This window comes from Medicago truncatula, chromosome 4 (assembly GCF_003473485.1).
Source record: "Medicago truncatula cultivar Jemalong A17 chromosome 4, MtrunA17r5.0-ANR, whole genome shotgun sequence".
NCBI classification, from domain to species: Eukaryota; Viridiplantae; Streptophyta; class Magnoliopsida; order Fabales; family Fabaceae; genus Medicago; species Medicago truncatula.
Genome location: NC_053045.1, coordinates 13,673,307 through 13,696,040, shown reverse-complemented (window position 1 = coordinate 13,696,040; position 22,734 = coordinate 13,673,307). Strand labels below are relative to the sequence as shown.

At 33.4% G+C, this 22,734-nt stretch overlaps 2 protein-coding genes across 7 annotated transcripts; one reads left to right on the top strand and one right to left on the bottom strand.

Moving 5' to 3' along the window:
• Positions 1 to 4,029: 4,029 nt before the first annotated feature.
• Positions 4,030 to 10,243, top strand: LOC25491860 (trehalose-phosphate phosphatase A). Of its 4 annotated transcripts, none has more exons than XM_024781113.2 (12): positions 4,030 to 4,298; positions 6,630 to 7,077; positions 7,178 to 7,318; positions 7,398 to 7,469; positions 7,901 to 8,035; positions 8,133 to 8,189; positions 8,280 to 8,381; positions 8,503 to 8,580; positions 8,669 to 8,738; positions 8,842 to 8,912; positions 8,999 to 9,091; positions 9,203 to 9,738. In XM_024781113.2, exons 2-12 carry the CDS (start codon positions 6,796 to 6,798, stop codon positions 9,212 to 9,214), a joined length of 1,113 nt encoding a protein of 370 aa, XP_024636881.1. In that variant the 5' UTR covers positions 4,030 to 4,298; positions 6,630 to 6,795; the 3' UTR covers positions 9,215 to 9,738. The 4 variants fall into 4 exon arrangements, with proteins under 4 accessions (XP_024636881.1, XP_024636878.1, XP_024636880.1 ...); XM_024781110.2 differs by lacking the exon at positions 9,203 to 9,738 and adding an exon at positions 9,775 to 10,243 and having other exon boundaries at positions 4,031 to 4,298; XM_024781112.2 differs by lacking the exons at positions 4,030 to 4,298; positions 9,203 to 9,738 and adding exons at positions 5,686 to 6,121; positions 9,775 to 10,243.
• A 6,971-nt stretch (positions 10,244 to 17,214) lies between these two features.
• Positions 17,215 to 22,286, bottom strand: LOC25491859 (disease resistance protein RPV1). 3 transcript variants are annotated; one of them, XM_024781108.2, is made up of 5 exons: positions 22,084 to 22,286; positions 21,158 to 21,686; positions 19,337 to 20,456; positions 18,894 to 19,205; positions 17,215 to 18,750 (listed from the first exon to the last, which is right to left on the bottom strand). In XM_024781108.2, the coding sequence occupies exons 2-5, from the start codon at positions 21,658 to 21,660 to the stop codon at positions 17,368 to 17,370; spliced, it is 3,318 nt and encodes a 1,105-aa protein (XP_024636876.1). In that variant the 5' UTR covers positions 21,661 to 21,686; positions 22,084 to 22,286; the 3' UTR covers positions 17,215 to 17,367. The 3 variants fall into 3 exon arrangements, with proteins under 3 accessions (XP_024636876.1, XP_013455356.1, XP_039689947.1); XM_013599902.3 differs by having other exon boundaries at positions 21,158 to 21,681; XM_039834013.1 differs by lacking the exon at positions 22,084 to 22,286 and having other exon boundaries at positions 21,158 to 22,063.
• Between the last annotated feature and the right edge of the window lie 448 nt (positions 22,287 to 22,734).

The window sequence follows — 22,734 nt, the reverse complement described above, 5'->3', positions numbered from 1 at the left end:
GTGGGAGGAAGAGTTGGTGGGGGAGTGTGTCGAGTGGTTGGCTAATATTGTTTTGCAGATAGACATGTCGGATAGGTGGGTGTTGAGCGTACTCTTATCTAACAGCGATGGACACCAAGATCACTGAAGATTTTAACCAATTCTTGTGGCTTAAGGCGGTTCCGTTAAAGGTTAACATTTTTGTTTGGCGTCTCTTTCTGAATAGAATTGCTACAAAGAACAACTTGCGCAAAAGGAATGTCCTTGCGGCTAACAATGTTTCTTGTGCGGCCTTGTGTGGTAAGGAGGAGGAAAGAGACAATTTATTTTTTCAATGTGACCATTATGGGCGGTTATGGCTCTTGGTATCGCAGTGGCTTGGTATTGTTACGGTTTTACATGGTAATTTACATACTCATGCTAATCATTTTTGTGCTCTCGGTGGCTTCTCAAGGAGGTCTACGTTAGCGTTTACTATTATTTAGATTTCGGTCTTATATGTTATATGGAAAGATCGCAACAGGAGAATTTTCCAAAATCACTTTGATCATCTAGAAGCTCTTATGGAAAGGGTTAAACTTCAAACGTATTGGTGGTTGAAAGCAAACTTCATTACATTCGTTTTTGACTATCACTTTTGGAGACAAAATCCTTTTTGTTGTTTACAAACTGTCATGTAATGTCTGTTTTTATTTGGCTTTTTGGCTGCTGCTAGCCTTTTTGTGTTGTAATTAACATTTTCAGCTACCTTAGGCACACCTTGTGCTTGAGGGACTGATTGTTTGTTTAAGTAATATATTTCGCTTAGTTTATTAAAAAAAAAAAGATATGTTAACCAAGTTTTTTCAATAAAAATATGAGGGGTGCTCGCATATAAGTCTACTATTTATGTTGCAAAGAGTAGACTTGTATTCTCCATTTGATGCTTCTCTTGAAGCTATGTTTTTTAGGATTGAAAAGAGATTCCTTCGTCATATCGTCTGGAAATGTGTATGACTTAGGGTTTAATCCATGTTTTGAGTTGTTCAATACAAACAAGAAACTTGTTGGAAGGAACTTGTACGATTATGCTTGGTTAGATGCGAAAGTATTGGGGAGTTTGATTCCCAATCCGTAAATATAAATTTCGTTAAATCCTTTGTCACTAGTCTCCATGCTATAGATCTCTTTGGTTTTTGTTCATTCCAACCCCCTCTCCCCCAAACTTCAAAAAATAACTTTAGTCTCCATGTTATTTTTATATACGCTTAATTACATTTTTGGCCTCCTAAAAAAACAACTGTTTTTAGGCCTCCTAAGTTTACTTTTTGTTGCAATGTTGGCCCCCTAGCCCAATTTTGACCCAATCAACGCTGACGTGAATGCATTTTTGTATTTTTTATTTTGTAAATAAAAAAATAATTTTTATTTTTACTTTTTTAATTTTTAATTTTTGTAATTTGAAAACAAAAAAAAATATTTTTTTAAAAAAAACTTTTTTATTTTTGTAATTAAAATAAACAATTTTTTAATTAAAAAATATTGTTTTTATTTTTTAAAATTAAAAATAATTAAAAAAATGAAAATAAAATAAAAGAAAATTTTTTACACACGTGGCGCCTATGTGTCCGTTGACTGGATCAAAATTGGTGTGGGGGGCCAAAATTGCAATAGAAAGTAAACTTAAGGGGCCTGGAAAAAGTTGTTTTTTTTAGGGGCCAAAATCACAACTTTGGATAACTTAAGAGATCAAAAGTGTAACTACGTCTCTCATATATGGTTTATGTTGTTTTTAACTTGTGAGCTTTGCGTGCATTTTTGTTCCTTGATCAATGAAAGACAACGTTTACTAACTGATGCAATTTGTTTTTTTTTTTTTTCTTGAGAACTGATGCAATTTGTTTTGGTGCTGGGTTTATGTGTTTCATATCCTTGAAGACTTTTTAGTGGTTGTGTAATTGATCAAATTTAGCGATTCTTGCAAAAGTCTTGTACTATATTTGTTTTGGGAATGATTCTAAACACCACCTTTTAGAGTGTGTTTGGATGAGAAAATGTTTTGAGGGAATTCAACTATTTTAAGATGAATTTTATTGTTTGAATTCACCTCAAAGTAGTTAAAGATGGGAAATGTTAACGATTGCGTCCCGAAATACTCTTTAAAACCTTTAAAGATTAAGAAGAACTATTTTGGCAATGAATTGTATGTGTATGTTGGGAAACATCTGTGTTTAAGGGGGTGTATTGGATTAAGATTTTAAAGGACAATTTTTGCTTAAAAAAGTCTCAAAGATTTTATAGGATTTTAATGACTTTCATGATTTTAAAAGACTATCAGGATTTTCAATTTGGATTTCAATGGATTTACATCATAAGATTTTACAATTTGAATTTCAATGAATTTACATCATAAGATTTTAAAGGATTTGATGGATTTATAAGATTTCAAAAGATTTATGAATTTTAAAGACTCATTGAAAATGAATGATTACAACACACTCTCTATCATAATATTCTCAATACAGACTTTTTATTTTTTTTATGAGAAATAGAGATAGGAAGAGAGAGAGAGAGAGGGGGAGAAAAGAGAGGAGAGAGAGAAGGGAGAAGAGAGAGACGAAGAGAGAAGGGAGAGAGAGAGGGGGAGAAAAGAGAGGAGAGAGAGAAGGGAAGAGGGGGAGAGAGAGAGAGAGAGAGAGAGAGAGAGAGAGAGAAGGGAGAAGAAACTGATAGTAAACTTTTAAAAGAAAAATAATTCCAAGAAATCTCATGTCTTCATGAAATACTTTTTCTTGTTAAAATTTCACTAGAAAATCCCACAAAATCCAATTTATTAAACAATCCTTCAAAATTTGAATGATTTTGAATACCATGAGACTTTTTTTAAATGATGAAAAAGCTTGATTGAATACCTCAAGACTTTTTTAAAATGACAAAGAGTCTTAATTAAATACCACAAGACTTTTTTTTAAATTATAAAGAGTCTTGATTGAATACCACAAGACTTTTTCAAAATTAAAAAATCTTTTAAAATCTCTTAGATTCCTAATCGAATATATCCCCTAAGTTATGACATTATAACGTATGCATCATGCTTTAAAAAACATTGAGAATTACTCTGACTTTTGATTTTGAAAATGAGTTTTATTAGGAGAAATACTTACTTACATTATATAAAAATGAAAAAGAGTAATTCTTTTAAAGGAGTGCTTTGAAGAATTTTTTAAGCATTTTAAATTAGGAAATCATTTATTAAAAAAGTCAAATAATTCAATTTCTAAAGCATTAAATACACAAATTTTTATAAAAAGGTAATAATTGAGATCCTTAAATAGTGTTACAGGAGCACTCGTTAACATTTCTATTCTTTTAAATCTTCTTTGTATTTAGAGGAATCAAAAAAGTGGATGTTGTACTATACACCATCCGTTCACTATATTAATAAAAAATCTACATTATAGATTCATTCACTTAATGACATATATGATTTTTATTATATACCATATACATCATTTAATGAATAAATCTAAAATGTTAATTTTTACTTATAATAATGATCGAAGGGTGTAGGTTCCAATCAATTGTCATATACTCAATAATGTATTTTTGAGTGTGTTAATCTTCCGATTCTAAGAGAAGGAAGTTTGATAATCCAAACTTCGATCAAAAGGTAAGCAAAATCGAACCTAAATGGACAAAAAAAAAAGTTCTATTCAAAAATCAAAATCAAATTTTCTTAAACAATTTTTCCTTTGACAAAACATCATTATTTAAAACACTTTTTTTCATTCCTTTACAGAACAACCTTAGTAGTTCATTAATCATTTAAACTCAATCAATAAGCTATTTTGTTCCTATCAATACTTTGTTATGAAGTTATAATAGAGATGGAGAGTATACTAGACGCGCTTGAATGAGAATATGAATTAAATTGTTAACTTTGAGGTTAATAAATTTTTATTGGTAGTGTTTCCCAATTCAACAACCAATGAAGGTTTCCTTGTAAAGCACGTTTTACAACTTCCAAAAACCCTATAAATACCCATTTCCCTAATTTCCATTTTCCTTTTCTTTCTTTCTTTCCCTCTTCTCTCGCCGCACCGTTTTCTCACCTCACACCATTTCTCTCTCTCTCTCTCTCTGCGCTTGTTTGGCTGCAATAATTTCACCCCTAAAACGCATTTTTGTCTTTTCTAGCTTTTCTATTTTTTCTCAACCAAATTAAAAAAAGTTACATTTTTCGGTGACCCTTTTATTAGATTAACCGAATAGAATCTGCATTGTGAAGATTTATGACTAATCTCATTTCCTTCTTCCCTTGGTTTGAGCTCATTTTTTAGGTAAAATTTTGTTCTTTTTCTCTCTTTTTATTTACTTACCCTTTTTCTCAATAATCAAAAGGGTATGTTTAAAACCCTTTTGTTTTGTTTCTTATGAAAAGATTATGTCATTTAATTTTAGATTCATGTTGGATACATGTTTATTTAATGTTGGTTTTGAAATTGCAACCTGTTATTTAATACCCTTTTGTTTTGTTTCATATGAGAAGATTATGTTATTTTGATTCATGTTTATATAATGTTGTTTTTATGTTTTTTTTTTTTTTTTTGAGGAAGTGTTTGGTGTTGATTGGTTAATTTCTTCAACATTAAAAGGGTCGGTGATTGTTTTGACTTATGAATGTTTCGTGTTATCTTTGCTTTTTAATGATGAGTCAATTTCATATTAAAAGGTTTATACAAAAAGGTTAGAATCTATGTTTCATTATTAAAAAAATTAATTTGATTGAAAAAAATTGATATACTTTGACTAATGGTTGTGTGATTGGTTAATTCAGTTTTTTCTGTTTTCCTGAAATTGGTGAATTCTTGATTCTGATTTGTTTCTGCATAGGAACTGTTTTTGATTAAGCTGATTGTGATGTTATTTGTTTTCACACTTTGATTTTTTTAAGTATAACTGTTATGTTAGTTGTCTCAATCACATAATGTAAACTTTTTTGAATCATTTAAATGCAAGTATATGATAGAAAGAAAAATGAGTATAAAGTCAAATTATGAAGTCTGCATCATTGATTGTTCGATTTACCAGTTTGCAATTGTTCTTTCTGAGTGTTTTTTCAGATTTCAAAGTTTAGACAGACAACTTTTTTATTCCATATATTAATGTTTTATTGTTATTGTATTGTCATTTTGTCTATTTCATTAAAAAATCTTTATTTAATTTGTTAAGGGTCCATATCTATTATTAACTTCCATGCTTTGTAGGTCCTTTTTGTATGGTTGTATATGGTACTGTTTTTCTTTTCTGTGTCCACTTGGTGGGGTAGTACTACTTTACATTATGCATGAAATTAACATTTGCTTAATTGTTTTCGATAACTAATTGCAGCTGTTACCTCTGTCGTTTGTTTTTATTCGTGATTCTTTGTCTAGTTTGACGTGTTTTAATATTTATTCTGTATCAGGTTATATATCTGATTCGCTGAGTGAGTTTGTTAATGATTATTATGATATCTTTGTAATTTCTATGTATGTATGTATGTATGAATAGTTTGTTTCTCTCAGAATAAAAATCCGAATCTTTTAGTATTCAAGCTTTGAAGTGTATTTTATGTTTTGATAAATTGGATTTTCATTTTAATCCCTTAAGTTGAATTGAATCTTTTAGTGTATCTGAGAAGGGCCTTATATTTTTTACATTTTACGTGTCTCTGTTAACTTGATAATCAAGTGATACATGATGCTTTTTATAGTACATAATTTGCTAAAGTGCTTTTTCTCTTTCATTCTTTTCTCATACTAGTACCTGAATTTATGTGATTCCGCGACTAGTAAATTGCTCAATCATAACTCAAGGCCAGCCTCAATAATGCTTAGTTATCGATTAACGCCAACTTGTACTTTGTGTGTTTCATATCTTTAGGTCACTCCAAGTAGGATAAGACTCTTTATTTGGATTTTAGCAAATCGAATTTTTAGACCAATCATTAATGGGAAGAATCCTATTGCACATCCTTTTGTTTTTATTTTTTAAAATTTATTTTGCTTTTATTGTTTTATAAATGGCTCATAAAATTCATACTTTGTTATGCTTTTGATTTCGGAAGTTCTTAGTGCTGTCTCTCTTACTTCTCCCTCCATGCTCCCTGATTTCGCTTCAGGTTGCTTCATGTGTTTAACAGTGTAATATTTATAGCATCTTTGATTTTATTGAATTTATGTTGACCAAGTCATTTTCGTTGCACTGTTTGTTCTCACATCCATCAGACATGCAAGCTGTTTTTCCATTTCCATTTAGGACTCAAAACGTTTATTTTAAAAAGTCATGCTTGCTGATTCATGTCTACAACTCATTTTTCATTTTCTTAGTTGTTAAGAAGATGAAATGGACTCAAACTTGATTTGAATTTGTTTCAATTATTCTGTCGCCTGATATTCAGTGACTTCAATTTAATGTTGTCTAATAGCAGCTATTTCGTAGCAGAGTTTGAACCAATCGCTATTGTTATGTGACACGCTATTTAGTATAAATTGTTGTCATATATAGAGGGTATTACAACGCTATAACACTGTAGCGTAGCAGAATTTGAACAAACTGCCTTTTTTCTGTGATTCATGACTGGCAACACGGCTTTAATCTAAAATCAGTTATATGATCAATATTTTCAGGAGCTCAACGGTTGATGGACTGCTACCCCAAAAGTAGTGACAAGAAAACATTGAAGAGGTGGTTTTTTATCGACAAAAGAGTAGGGTGAAGTGGAAATTTGATAAAATTATTAGTTTCTTATTAAATTGTTATTGCGTCTGAGTTGGCTTATAAAACCTGGATCCTATGGACATGAATTCAAATCATACTCCTGTTCTCACGGACAGTGCTCCGATAACAAATTCAAGGCTGCATTCCAATTTGTTGCCTTATTCCCATACTGGTGCAACCTTTTCACACGGTATGCTGTTGAATATCCCAAGGAAGAAGACTGGAATTCTTGAAGATGTTTTTTCTTGTGGTTGGTTGGATGCCATGAAATCATCTTCACCTCCACCGAAGTATATAACAAAGGATGTTAATCAAGGTTTTGCATCATCTGAATCTGATCCTTACTTTAACTGGCTGGTAATACATACTCCCTTATTTCAATTACTATCTGAGTTCTGCAGTTTTTATGATGGTGTTATTTATGTTATTGCCTTTTTCATTTTTGTTAATTTTGCAGCTAAAATATCCATCAGCACTTGCATCTTTTGATCAAATAACAAACTTTGCAAAAGGCAAAAGAATTGCATTATTTTTGGACTACGATGGAACTCTTTCACCAATTGTGGATAATCCAGACTGTGCTTTCATGTCGGACAATGTATGTGTGATATTCTCCTCCATTTTGCTGTCTAATTTGTATTCTTCCTACTCTGATTCTGATCTGGTAAGCTCTGCAGATGCGTGCTGCTGTTAAAAAGGTGGCAGAGTATTTCCCAACAGCAATAATTAGCGGAAGAAGTCGCGACAAGGTAGCTAAAATAATTCTATCGCACAATTTTCTTACATCCTTTTAATTTTATCTTTTCGCGACAATTTTTTCAAGTGGTTAACGCAGTTCGTTTACCACGGATTTTGATGTGGTTAACTATAACTTTCAGGTGTTCAACTACATGTAGAATTGAACACCTTAAAATAGTGTTTAATCACATTTAAATTATGAAGTTACGTTGGTGGTTAATGAGTTTTTGACAACTGTTACATCCATTAACCATCTATTGAACGTACTTAACCACATATTTGAACTGCCTTAATCACTTCGATTGTTATCACCAAATCTGTCAAATTTTAGTTGTTCAAATAACACAACTGCTATTAAAATGCAATTTCTCACTACCTGCAAACAACAAGCTTCCTCGCTTGTTGTTGGTTTTGATTCTAACTAACTTTCCTATTGGTTCAGGTGCATGAATTTGTAGGACTAACGGAACTCTATTACGCTGGTAGCCATGGAATGGACATCATTGGCCCTGTTAGACAATCTCAATCTGTGTCACATAACCACCCTAATTGCATCGTTAAGTCTACAGACAAGCAGGTACTGTGGTCAAAGTTTCTACCTCTCATCCTATTATGAATATCCCTTCGAGTATCTTAATAAATTGCTGTCTCTCTTATGATCCTTAAAATTACAGGGCAAGAAGGTTAATTTATTCCAACCTGCTGCTGAATTCCTGCCAATGATTAATGAGGTGGATATTTGAGAAATACTACCATGAATCATTGTTCAGTTTTCTTTCTTTATTGTGATGTTATATCCTGATCTACTCATGTTTGTGCAGGTACTTAACTCTCTCATTGAGTGTACAAGAGATATCAAAGGAGCAAAAATTGAGAACAATAAATTTTGTGTATCTGTGCATTACCGCAATGTGGATGAGAAGGTATAGGCTTCTGTTCTTATATATAATTCAATAAATTTTCTGCTACATTGATTATTACCCTTTTCATCGACATTTATAAGTTGTGTTCACATTTTTCTTTTATGATTTATTTATTATACAGAGCTGGGATTTGGTGGGGCGTCGAGTTAATGATGTTCTTAAGGGCTTTCCACGTTTGCGGTTAACTCATGGTCGCAAGGTACTATTTTAAGAGCCAACTTTTTTACTCGCTTTGTTAGGAGAATTAACTGGTGCAGTGCATTTAAAGTTTGTTTCCTCTTTTGTAGGTTTTAGAGGTCCGACCTGTGATTAACTGGGATAAGGGAAAAGCGGTCACTTTTTTACTCGAGTCACTTGGTGAGTTCTTTTGCGGTTTCTTTAGTATGTGGTTCCTTTTTTTCTTAAAGATCAGAGTTCTTTGTTTTGTGCAGTAAATGACATCAGAAAATATTGTTTTCAGGACTTAATAATTGTGATGATGTGCTTCCTATATATATCGGCGATGATCGCACGGATGAAGATGCATTTAAGGTAATATCTAGCTTGCAGTGAGGTTGTTGTGGCTTCCACTTGCTTGCTTGTATTTTAACTTACTGATATGAGATGAAATGTAACAGGTTTTGAGAGAAGGAAATAAAGGTTATGGGATTCTAGTGTCTTCAGCACCAAAGGAAAGCAACGCAAGTTACTCTCTTCGTGATCCATCCGAGGTATTTCCCAATTTTCAACTGAGTTTATACTTTATATTTTGGGTTGAATATATTTTTCATCTAGGTAAAATGGATGAAATTTGGGTTTGGTACCATATATGGTCCTTACAGGGTTTTAAATAGCGGTCGTGGCAACGGTTGCAGTTGCTGCGCTATCTTTGATATTGAGGAGAATCGCAGTCAAATTGCCGGATGGGCCTCAACTGCAAATGCATTGCATTTTCGGCAACATAAAAAACCGTTATATTGCGGTCGTGGCAACGGTTGCAGTTGCTGCGCTATCTTTGATATTGATCATGGCTGCGGACCCTGGGTCCTTATTGTTACATGACATCCATCGGAATGTAATATGGCGATTCTATGTGGCACCCTGTCTATTTTGACATGTTAGCATATGATTTTCTCAAATTTTGCATTCAAGTCCTAAAATAAATCTTATATATCTGCCCCATCTTTATTCTTAGCAATTAAAAACATTGATTTCAGATTGCAAAGGGTTACAACAATAGGATAAAAATTGCTCTTTTTTTTCTTCCGTAGGAAAAGAAAGTAAATTGAGAATTTTGTCACAAACCTAATTAAGAAACCCAAATTTGTTTTGTAGAGACCAACAAATTTAATTAACAAAGTTATTTGTTAATTGTTCATAACTTGTCATATTTACCTTGATATTGTATCTGCAGGTTATGGAATTTCTCAAGTCACTTGTGGTATGGAAGCAAAGCCCCTTAAAAAGCCATATATAGTGTATAGAGGAGAACATACTCAGCTATAACTATATAATATACAGTTAGTTTTTTGGATTTCAGTTTTTTGGGAAACATTTCAAGAGGTTTCACGGAGCATATTTGCGGACATGAAACCTCTTGTGGTAGCAACATCGTTGTTGCTATCGGCTAGTTTTGTTGAAAGCTCCAGTGGTAACTGTAAATTTGAGGCTCATAATTATTATATGTATATCTAAAAGAATTAAAGGAAATATGTTGATTATTTTTTGTTTTTTGTCTCCATTCACAAATGTATTGGGGGTTTAATTGTTGCTTCTACAGTTACTACGAGTTACATATGAAGTTATTCATTTGTTAATTCTTTATATATGTAGTCCGATTTACTATTCGAATCATATAATATGACGACCTTTTTAGGTGTGAACTGTGTATCATAATGTTTGAGTCAAGATAAAACCGCATGAATAATAACACACTCCTAAGGTTGTGTCGTTTTCAAGGTTTTTTTTCCCTCGTTATTATGTTGTTGAGCATATTCATAACTTTTGGTCTTTTCGATTAGCTATGAAATTTTTCCCCGTTCTAGTGGCGGCAATTTTGAACTCTCTTAGTCACTCTTCAAGAGTGTGTTTTACGAGGATAGAACCACAATCCTTCTATACTAACTGCGATTCGTTTTTTTAACAGGAAATACATATAATACAAGAAGTACTATAACCACGATCGAATAAACAATCCAAAACACACTCCTTCTCAAGAGTTTTAACGTTGTTCTATATACCCGTGATAACTCTTGGTATGATGGTATTCAATAATTAATTGCAATAAAACTAAAAAGGCAAAGTACAAACTTTGGAGTTTATTTTTCCTCATGTCTATATCTAAGTCCCCACATATGAAGGACACAATGGCATAGATGTTGAGAGATTTGTCTGTGTCTTTTTAGGGTCGGTCAATTGGAATGGACAGATTGTGTGACAGAAGCCTCAAACCAATGAGTGATAGAGATTAGGTGTGGTGTTGATATTGATATGTTGTGAATAGAAAGGGACTAATAAATAAATTGCAAAAGAGGTATGGGTCGTGTGAATAAACATTTGATTAATTAGGTTATGGTGTCAATGTGTTAAAAGGTTTAAGTTCTTGCCAGCTTCTATCATTCACCACAGAAATAGATTCTCTACAGTAATTGCATCACATAGTTGTTGATTTTGACTGTCTAATCTAAATTAATGACAGTGTTTAAAAAATAATTTTGTAAAACGTGTAATACTAGGCACTCAATTTTAAATTAACGTATGAAATTGTCTACTACATGTAAATGTAAATACGTGATTATATTAGAGTAAGGGTAAATACATCTTTTCGTTTATGTAATATTAGCGAATTTTGATTTTAGTCCCTGTAAAAAAAAAGATTTAAATTTTGTCCCTGTAATACGTGGTGGAATGAGAGACCAAAAGTGGAAGAATCTGAAATTATAAGGACAAAATCTAAATTTTTTTTTTACAGGGACTAAAACCAAAATTCGCTAATATTATAGGGACGAAAAGAGATATTTACCCTTAGATTAAAGAATTCGGTGTCAATATATCATTATTGGTGTGCGCTTTAACATGTTAGTGTCGATTCTTTCGTTTTTTATCGATCTTTTTATTTATTCTTCCCCTCTTCTCTTCTTTTATTCATTTTTCCTCTAACCCTTCGTCTATTTTCCCCCTCCTCAGAGAATATGACTATGATCAATCATCCATTGATGTGCCTCTTCCAAGTTTTAAGCGGTAAATACCAGAAATTACAATTCGTAAAAACTAATGGAAGTTTCAAAGTATTATTCAGCTGTTTAAAAATATTTTAGTTATCAATTAGTTTTGATTGGATAAAGAAGAACAAAACTATAAATGTACTCATATCAATACTAATATTTTTTTTTTGTTTTGCAATTTATATATATTTATATTTTTATTTATATATACGATAATGTTTATTTTTTTAATCTATACACTTATTCATATTTTTAGCTTCCTTAACTAGTGCCCGGGGACACTAGTTAACATTTTCCTTTCATTATTAATCAAAGTATGTATAGAATGTGGAATATTAAGATGATAATGGAAACTAGGATGATTTAGTGCTTCCCTAGTTAGATTATAGGCAACACTATTGGCTTGTCTCCTAATGAACTTCACATATGAGTTCGCTAAATCAGTCATTAATAGGTGTCTACAATCGTGTATTATGGCCATGAAATTTGAGACACCATCTGTAACGCCCGTTTCGAATTATTTAATTATTTAATTGAGTTTAGAAGTTATTTGGATGAATTTATATTATATTTATATAATATATGTGTGATTTATATGATTTATATGATTGAGGTGGTTTTATATGATTTTATGAGGAGTTGTCACTTATTTTATTGTTTAATAAAATAAGATTTGAAAATAAAATAAATATTGAGTTTAGGGGCTGTTTTGAGATTTTAGAGAGTTTTGGGGGAGAAAGAGAAATAAGATAAGATAATTGGAGGAGATATAAATAGGAAACCTAGTTTAGAAAAACATTGTACGTACGATCAATTTTGGAGAAAAGGGAGAAAAAGTCAAGAGAAGGGAGAAGACCTAGGAAAGCTGCGATTTTCATATTCTAAGGTAAGGGTGAGACTAACTTTGCAATTCTGTTAAGTATGTGAATCAATGGTTACATTTAACATGAATTAGGATGAGTTTAAGAAGAATCGGAAATTAGGTCAAATTGATAGAATTGATGATTAAACGGTGAAAAGTTGTTAGATTGATGTAGAAATTGTTCTTAGACCTTAGATAATGATTATGATGAATTCTGGGATCGAGATTAGGCTTAAAACCATAAGAGTTGATGATTTTTAGGTGAAACTGCACTTCTGGCCGTAGCGACATTCATCGCTCGCCTCCCGAGCTATGATCCTCACCACGGCGAGTGATGAACTTCATCGCTCGCCACGTGAGTAACTTTTCCCCGCCTCGCGAGTTGCACGTCGCAGCTCGCCATAGCGAGCAGATGAACTCGCCTAGCGAGCTTGACCAGAGAGCATGCAAGATTTCGTAATTTTGACTTTTGAGTTGAACCTTAGATGCTTTGAGTGCCTGAACATGTCTAATAATGATTAGGAAAGAATGTAGGATGAGATTGAACCTGGAATGAAACTTGTGGGATTCTGACCTGAACTCGCCACGGCGAGTAGAGGCTCCCGCCTCGCGAGTGACCCAGAAACAGAGTGCCTTGTTAGATTTTGCGACCTTTGTTGCACGAGCTGTTGAGAGTTGAACCTTTGGGTAGGATTAAGACTTAATGAAGAGGTTAATTATAATCTGTGAAGCTGTTTAAGATGTGTTGTTGTTGATTATGATGTGATATAATGTTTTATGCATTACTTGAATAATATTTGAATATTTAAGATGTTGATGAATTACAATTGATATTATTATGTCATGCTGTTTTTGTATACTGCCTATGTTGCTGTTGTTATTTAACTAAGCTGCATGAGTCGGTCTAAGTTGTTGAAGATGATGATGTTCCAAATTATTGGACTAATATAAGAGGTTGTCGAATTAAGATGTTTAAGAGGTCGAGTCCATGCATTAGCATTCATTGTTGGGGGCTTGATGCCCTGGAGCTTTGTACTCACCACGTTGGAGCTTTAGCTCAAATTAGCGATGGGGGCTTGATGCCCTGGAAGTATATTAATACTCAAATAGCGAAGGGGCTTGATGCCCTGTATTGGTACCACATGCATATAAGAGGTCTAAGTTGCATAGTTGCATTTGTTAAGTCGATGATGATAAAATGATTAAGTTGTGATTATTAAGAATGAAGTGATTTATGATATATTATTATCATGTTGAAGAATAAGATGTTTTATGTTGTTAAATATAATTGTTGAATTATATGCTTAATATTATTGTTTTGTGAAATCTCACCCCTTCTGCTTGGAAATGTTGCTCTTCGTATGAGTAACTTGCAGGTGATCCAGAGTAGGTTGCTGTTTGTGCTGTCGTGAGTGGCCTTTCCTCACCGAGTCTTAGGTTGCTCTGATACGTAACGGGATGGGGTCTTTGATTGCATGCTTCTATTCCTTTACGTATTGACTTTTGAAATTATGATTAATGTTATTGAACTGAATTTACGATATGTTTTGATGAGGCCTGCGTGCCAAGACTATTTATGACGTTTGAATTAATTCCGCTGCTATTATGTTGAAGGATAAATTATTATTTATCTATTTGAGATTTTTAAGAAGTGTGATATCCCGTTTCATGATGTTTTACTCTGATTATTGTTGAACTTTTTATGTTGGGAAAACGGGGTGTTACACATGAACATATAATCTCAACAGTCGCAGCGGAATATAAACCAGAGTAATCCAAATATACATGTCATGAATCAATTATTACATCAACATAGATGTATCTCAAAATCCCAACACACGGGTAAATCTTCAAACATAACAAAATCCAACAAAAGCTAATCTAGACCGACAACCGACGCCTAGATCAGAGCCAACTAAACTCTATAAACACCGATATTGGAGAAAGCTCCCGATATCCACCAAGCATAAGAACTCACCAAGCACTAATCCTGCACAACGTCTACCCATCCATACAGACAGGTAGACGGTCAAAACCACTGGGGGTAAGTATTACATCATCATAATCCAAATAACAGTTAACATGAATAATTAATTCAAACATCATGTACTTGATCAATATAAATATATACTTACATCATAACCCTAATATCTCACATCAATAAATCACCAATCACATGTGTCATGAACAATAATCAATTCACAGTTATTCGTACACAATCACCAATCACCAATCACATTTCAAAGAAGACTCATGTCATGATATACACTTATTGACACATAAATGCATGTGGTACCGGATCACCTCAAGGTCGTCACCTTCGATGCAACAAAAACATCGTATGTAAGATTTCACACCCGTCTTACATAATCTCCGAAGTAAAAGAGTTCAACCCTTTTACAACTACAATCTCAACATGACTATGATGCATGGACATGTAACAAGACTCGATAATGCGACAACAATCCACAATTTTCACCTCAATATATAGGACGACACCCAATTATATTGATCATCTCCACATCATTTGCATTATCAAGAAAACATGCCCATACACAAATAATTCATAGCATTCACCATCACACATTAACATGATTATCAATAATCAACAATATCATTAAACATCAACTATCACATATAGTTTCACCAATTCAAGCATTTCTTACATCCTAAGTAAGATAGCATATACATCTCATGATAAACATCATATCCAAAATACAATCATTCATTTATACAACTTCAATTAGTCATACATGAATGGTCACAACAAATCATAAGACAATTTGCTCAAGAAACATTTCCGACCAAAATCCGTGTCAAGTGGCAAACGGCCAACATTGACAATTCCCAAGACAAAACAACATAGACAAGTTGAAAGTTCTAAAACAACCTTAATCAATCATGTATTCATGAACTTGAGTCGTCTCCGGACTATTACTCATTAATCCGAGAATAACTTAATTTCGTACGAAAACCCAATTTCACAACCTTTTGCATTCCCATCCGAAATATCACTTTTCACATGATTAAGATGTTTGACAACTCTTACAAGTCTTACCTAAGTCTATATGAGCTGTAGGTTCAACTTATAAGTTCCATTGTTTGCAAAAGTTTGTTTTCGACAAAAGTCTAGAATTTCCAAAAACTTTAAGTCCTTTGATGGCTTTAAAACGACAAATATTGTATTTCACACTAAAACTTTAAGTCCTTTGATGCCAAATAATATATTGCAGAATGATAGTTTTCGTAAAAAACAAAAAAAGTGCAGGAAGTTAGGAAGGAAAACGACAAATTACATCTTCTGTGTCGTACTCAACTATGTATGTTCTGTACTTCAATTGAAGTTTGGTGACAGTCTCGTCCATCTCAGTAACAGGATGAGTCATCAAAGGACCTACCAAATCAATGGAAAACAACATGTTACAAAAAGTATGACAATTGTGTAATTCAAAAAACACTAATAATAACAATAAAAAAAATGGAAGAAAAAAAAAATTCAGAATTGAATCAAAGTTACCAGTTAAGCAGTGGCATGAGAGGAAAGTTGTAAGGTCAAGTCTTTCCATTTGTAAACCTCTAAATATCAAAATATATGATTTTTGTGTTGTATGTGAAATTTACCACGGTTTAGTTTTTTTTTGTTTTGTTGAGCGTTCAGGGCTTGGTATATATAACCAAGTTTACATGAAAATTAGGGTAGCCGAGTTTGCATGAAAATTAGGGCAATCTGTTTGTAAACGTATTAAATAAGTGTAGAAAATATTGTCAAGAAAAAGGCAACATGATAGGAATGAAATTGGTGCAATGCATTTTTTTAGTATTAAATAAGTGTACAAAATATTTCCTTAAAAAAGAAAGTGTACAAAAAATTGTAAAAAAAAAGGTATAAAATAGAAGACATCAAATGTGATTATTGATATGCTCATAGTTTCTAGAACAAACGTGCAACATCAAATAAGTGTAGAAAATGTTTCCTTAAAAAAAAAAAAAAAGGCAAGAGGATAGGATGTATTTTTTTTAGATGAGATTTGTTAAGTTAAATAATTGCAAACAAGCTTACGAACCTAATATGATCTAATTGGTGGATGTGGAGTTTTTGAATTCGGTGCTAATTCAAGCTTTGAAGGCACGTATTGTACAATGCTTCTTGGTGGTTGTTATCCATTCCATTATCACTGATTGGGAATATCAAGGGCTTCACTCTAGGGTTTCCTTTGCCGTTTCAACCAGCAAAACGTTCCCACCGGCGGACAATTAGCTTGTTCCTTTGAAACCTACTCATCAATCACGATCGTTTGCACCGGTTCTCCCTTCAACATCGCTCAATATTTTTGGTCCCCTCCCACTTCCAACAATGAAAGGCGAGGCGATGCATTGTGCATCAAAATAGGAAGAGTATGTCAAGGGGATTCAAGCTTGTAAGTGCAATTGACATGGTAGGCTTGTTTTGAATAAGATGACAAGCCATACACTGCCAAGGATATTGGACCATCAGGGAAGGGACAACTAAGCATTTGCTACATGCCTAACACGCGGGCGAGGTGACGTCTCTGGATCATGTGCTCGACATGTGGGAGGATAGAGATGAAGAATCAATCAATCATAGGCGAGTCCAGCTATTAGAAAGAGGAGAGAAAAAAACATGGTTGATTCTTTTCAGAAATGTGTATGATAAAAGCATACAATATTATGAATTACTAGTTTTTTATTTGATTTTTCGTCAAAAAAAGGTCATTTAAGAATATCATGAATAAAAACAAAAGCCCAATAAAATCAAGACACAAAAGAACTGAATAAAATTAGGAAGATTTCTACAAGGGTAAGGTCTGTAAAAGTATTATCGATGTACTTTCACATTGATTACAAACATACAACTTTATGTTACCAATCCACTGCATCAAGGGACACTGCTCAATAAAAGCTAGTACAATGTTGTCTTATCATTTTCATGTGTAGAGACTCTAACTTCACCTCCAATTGTTGTTCGGTGTTGTAACTCATCAATATCGAATTGCGAATGTTGATCAGACTCATCAGAGACTTGAGCATTGGATTGTAATTCAACAATTTCTACTCTTCTATTGCTTCGACCATTCAACCCCAAATTATGTTCCAAGCCATAAACAGGGAAGATCCCACAACCCTTTATCCCCTTAGTTGACCACGTTTCCTTGTCATCAACGTAATGTTTGAATTTGAATTCAAATGAAAGGTTGTAATGTTCACCTCCACTTTCACTCCTTACCTCAACCAATTTTTTGTTACCGCACCAGCAAATTAACAATACATGATCTAAAAATAATGTCCCAGTACTCCCACAATCTATATCCCATTGGTGGACTTTTTTTCTGTGTTCATAGATAGTACAACAAACGCTATCGTATTTAACATTTAAGCCCTTAGAGAGAACAATGCAGAAAACAAAACAACCCAAGCCATGTTTTGGAATAGGAGGAATAACTATTGACGCCTCTATTGTTTGAAAATCAAACTCGCATGGAACTTTGGTACCTGGAAGGAAAGAGAAATCATCAAGATTATTTGATCTATGCCCGTAGTTGATGTGGAGTCGGTGTAAAATGTTCTCAAGCATTGGTCGTTGAATGGAATTAGTGTCCAGATAATGGCAGTTAATGGCTCTCAAATTTTGCAAAGATGCAGGAAGCTTAGGTAGGGACTTGAGTTTCCTGCATTCATCTAAATTAAGCCTTTGCAACATTGAATTGCTTTGGATGTTGTTGGGGAGAGTTTCTAAGTTGCAGCATTTTCTCAAATTTAATCGTTTTAAAGATTGTATGCCGTCAAGGATGAACCACAGGTTCGATGTATTGATTTGTGTGCATCCCGAAAGGTCCAAAACTGTAAGTGACTCCAATCCTGGATCATTTGTTAACTTCTTCCCAACAATGTTAAGCTTCTTACATTCACTTAGATCAAGACGATAAGTGAGTTTCCAATTGCGCCAAATTGATGAGGGAAGTTCGTGTATAGCAGTGCCACATAACGACAACGACATCATTTCCTCTGATGTCACCGAAAACTCCTTGAGAGATGAACAATCAGTGAGCTCGAGTGTTCGGAGAGATTTTGAATGAATGTTAGTTTTCAGGCTTTCAATCTTTTTGCAACCTTTTAAATATAGTTCTCTAAGCTTCGGGGCAGTGAAAATGGATGGATGGAGTTGGCAGAGACTCTCGCAATAAGAAAGAGATACTAGTTCAAGTTTTGGCGCCTTAGATAAGTCTGGGATCTCAATCAAGTCTTTGGAGTAATCAAGCATAATAATCATCAAATTGTCAAGCTTCTGTAGGAAAAAAGAAACATCACATTGTTCATAAATCACATTGTTCATAAATCATGTATGAGTCTGAACTAAAAGAGTATCAAAACATATTTAAGCATATATAGAACAAAGCTTAACAAGTATATACATTAATAAATGTGTACCTGAATTTCATTCCAAAGCTTTTTAAGCTTGCTATGGCGCATGCTAAGTTGTACAAGCCATTCGGCACAAAAGGTTGATGGCAAAGACTCAAGTGGGAATGCTTCCCAATAAAGGTGCCTCAATTTATCAGACAACCATTCAAGACCTTCAAGGAGGTGCACATTGTAGCATTTTCTCCCGTTTGACAGCTTTATCTTATCGGTGATATGAAGATATCTTAAGTTGGTCATGTTTTTAAATGAATCAGAGCTCAAGTATAGATCCCTAGTTTTAGAAATATTGAATATTATAACTTCAATAACTTCAGATCCCTAACAAAAACAAAACATAGAATAATAATTAGCATTTAGCAAAGGTTGTTATAAAAATTTATCTTGGTTACATTTTATAGTCAAACATGTACATGTATTTTCATATAATAGTAATTGAATCTTCCACTCACCATGTTATTTTTCAGTACATCATACACTTCCTCGGGATCCCACAATCGACTTCTTCTTCCGGGGTTCTTGGGAGATTCTTGCTTAACAATCTCTCGTCCCATTTCTACTAACAAATCATGCATTTCTATTTCATTATTAAATGTAAAAGTTAAATTTATGAGTGCTTTATGTAGAAGGACTTCTATCCCACTTAGCGCAAAAAAATTGCAAGCATTCAATAGAACTGTTAGGTAATCTCGATCACTAAAATAATCAAAATCAGTTAATTTTGAGTAGGAGAAGCATGCAATATCTAGAAATATGTCTTCCTGAGTACGATCTAAGTCATCGAAACTCAATTTTAACACATCATGAATTCTCCCATAAGGAATCTTTTTTATCTTTTCCAATTCACTTGCCCATGCTTCTTTGCTTTTTGTACGAAAATTTGCACCTAAAACTTTCAAAGCCAGGGGATTGCCTCTACAATAGCCAATTGCACTCTTTGATAGATCCTCATATCCATCTTTAGGATGTTTTTCTCCAAAGGCATTCCTACAGAATAGCTGAAGAGAGTCACCTATGTTCAAACCCTTGACCTCGTATATTGCACATTCATCAAATTGACTGCATATTTGCTTATCTCTAGTTGTGACGATGACTCTACTACCAGGGCCTAAACAATTTTTACCTATGTTAAGATATTCTGCTTGCTCTAAGGTTGCCACATCATCCAATACAATGAAACTTTTTTCACATGCAAGTCTTCTTATGAACATTGGGGTTTCTACATAAGGTGCATCAAGACGAAGCTCCAACAATGTAGAAAAAAGTTTGTTACGTAAAACATTGAGTCCACGCCTGGTTGATTCCTCCCTAACATTTTCAATGAAGCAGTGACGTTCAAATTGAGAACACAATTTAGCATATAGATCTTTAGCTAGAGTGGTCTTTCCTATGCCGCCCATGCCCCAAAACCCAAGGGTTTTAACATCATTTGACCCAATTTTCATTAACGATTCAACCTCTTCACACTTTTTATCAATTCCAACAAGTTCCTTATTAACTTCAAATGGGTGTTTACGATTCAACTTTTTCAAAACATCTTCGACAATGTCCTTTATGAAATTTGATTCAGTCCTACCATATGAATATGAGGAGAAAGAAGGTCAACATTCTTGTTGTGCAAATGACAATAGTTATATAAAATTTATTGTCAACGTGATTAAGCAAGAAAGAAGGAAAAAATATATTCCTCGAAATGAGAATCCAAAGATAGAGTAGGTAATTAATGGATGGTACAAGTTCTTAAAATTGTGAGATGAGTATATAGGGTACAACAAAGATAACAATGTTTGAAAGTGTTTTCTTCAACTTGAATACAAAATAAACTGTGCCTCTCAAAATATAATCTTCCAAATGAGCTATGAAACACAGATACGGATACGGACACCGGATACGACACGAACAATGACACGCCGACACAAATAATAATTTGAAAAAATCACATAATTTTGTGTAATTATAAGTGTCGGTGTCGGACACGACATGTATCCGACATCGGGACACGCCTAATCCGAGGAGTGTTCGTGCTTCATAGCATATGAAGCACAGATACGGACACGGACACGACACGCCGAAACAGCTAATAATTTGAAAAAATCACATAATTCAAAGTAATTACAAGTGTCGGTGTCGTGTCGGACACGACACCCGACACCGGGATACGCCTAATTCGAAGAGTGTCCGTGCTTCATAGCAAATGAGTAGTTTATATCAGAAATTTGGAAACAGACAAGTCATGACCTCAACAAAGGTAAAAGATTGTTCATTTTATTTACCTGTAATTTTGAGAGTGCCACCCAGCTAAATTGGCTGCTTCAATGAGAGCATCTTTCCATTTTTGTAACATATCTTTGCCGTGCTTCAAATCTTGCTCGTGTTTTGCAAAGGCTTGACTGTACCTCCCTGTTTGATTCCTCACATGTGATGGATCTATTTCGTAAAAAACAGGTATCACAATTTGTCCATGATCTTTCTTGCATTCTAGAATCTTGACGAGTTCATTCAAACACCATTTTGAGGAAGCATAGTCTATTGAGAAGATGACAATAGATGCATATGACTCCTCAATGGCTTTGATCAATGCTGAGGATATCTCATCTCCTTTTTGAAGCTCATTGTCATCTATAAAGGTTATAACTTTCTTGCTCAAAGCATCATAAAGATGACTTGTGAAGCTTCTACGAGTATCCTCACCGCGAAAGCTTATAAAAACATCAGACTTTTTCAAAGGCGCCACCGCAGAAGAAGAAGAAGCACTGCTCATTTGTTGCATAGCCATTATGAAATTCCAGGTGATGCACTGCACTAATCACAACGTACATAAAAAAAAACAAAAACATTTTATGATTAAACCAGTGAATAAAAAAAAAGGTCAGGAAATAGAGTTTTGAACTAATTTTTTGTGGAAGAACTTTTAAAATATTTGAAACATGTCTGCGAAAATTCAATAAAAATATATGATCTAAAATAGAGATTAACTATCGATTCAACCCTCAAAGTGCGATCATACCAACACTAATGCACCGGATTTCATCAGACTCTTCAAAAGAAAAAAAAACCTCAAGACTGAAGCAAAATAAACTATTCATGATAGAAACTAGTATATTCTCAATAAACAGAGACGTGCGATTCTTTTTATGGAAACAAAATTTGGTGAAAGCGGGTTAAATTAAAAATAGGGGAAATCAAAAGACATAACTACCGTAGTTAGTAGTTGCCTCTGCCTGGCGCAGCCGCAGCTTAATGATGAATCAGAGCAGAAAAAGATGAAACTGGTGTTATGTTATTGTTAAACTCAATCATTTAGCTACTAGATCCAGGAGGTAAGTTCGGCATCAACGCGTTTACTTTGCCAGAAATATGAACTTTTGATCGTTCACACATTCATGACATGATAGATAAGTCAACTCAAAATACTTCCTTCAAAAAAAAAAGGAAAAAGTCAACTCAAAATACTAAATAATAAAACCAATGATCTCGTCATTAAGCTTCAACAACAAATCACATTTATATATATATATATATATTGTTTTTTTACAAAACATTTATATTTATTTTTTAATTTTTTTTAAATCAAACAACTTTTAAAAACATTTAAATATGAAAAGTTTATCAAACACATGAGTAAAAATTCTCATAAAAAAAAAATTAGTAGAAAATATTATTCATAGAAATATCATTTCATGGAATATAATTTCATACCTTGAAACAAACACATCTTTAGAAACATTATAGATAGACATGTAAATGGATATAAGGATAGTACGATATTCACATGTGTCCACTACACATTCGTGCATATATTCGCTAAGCAAAGAGTAATTTACAGGATTTAAAAGTATCAACAGATATT

What these genes read in the sequence shown, in the direction of transcription:
- LOC25491860 (XM_024781110.2), top strand. Translation starts at nt 6,796, where the DNA reads ATGGACATGAATTCAAATCATACTCCTGTTCTCACGGACAGTGCTCCG. An exon ending in GTGCTTTCATGTCGGACAAT is followed by an intron (nt 7,319 to 7,397) that starts GTATGTGTGATA and finishes TAAGCTCTGCAG; the next exon opens with ATGCGTGCTGCTGTTAAAAA. An exon ending in TCCTGCCAATGATTAATGAG is followed by an intron (nt 8,190 to 8,279) that starts GTGGATATTTGA and finishes ATGTTTGTGCAG; the next exon opens with GTACTTAACTCTCTCATTGA.
- LOC25491859 (XM_024781108.2), bottom strand. Translation starts at nt 21,660, where the DNA reads ATGGCTATGCAACAAATGAGCAGTGCTTCTTCTTCTTCTGCGGTGGCG. An exon ending in ATGTACTGAAAAATAACATG is followed by an intron (nt 19,206 to 19,336) that starts GTGAGTGGAAGA and finishes TGTTTTTGTTAG; the next exon opens with GGATCTGAAGTTATTGAAGT. An exon ending in AGCTTTGGAATGAAATTCAG is followed by an intron (nt 18,751 to 18,893) that starts GTACACATTTAT and finishes TTTTTCCTACAG; the next exon opens with AAGCTTGACAATTTGATGAT.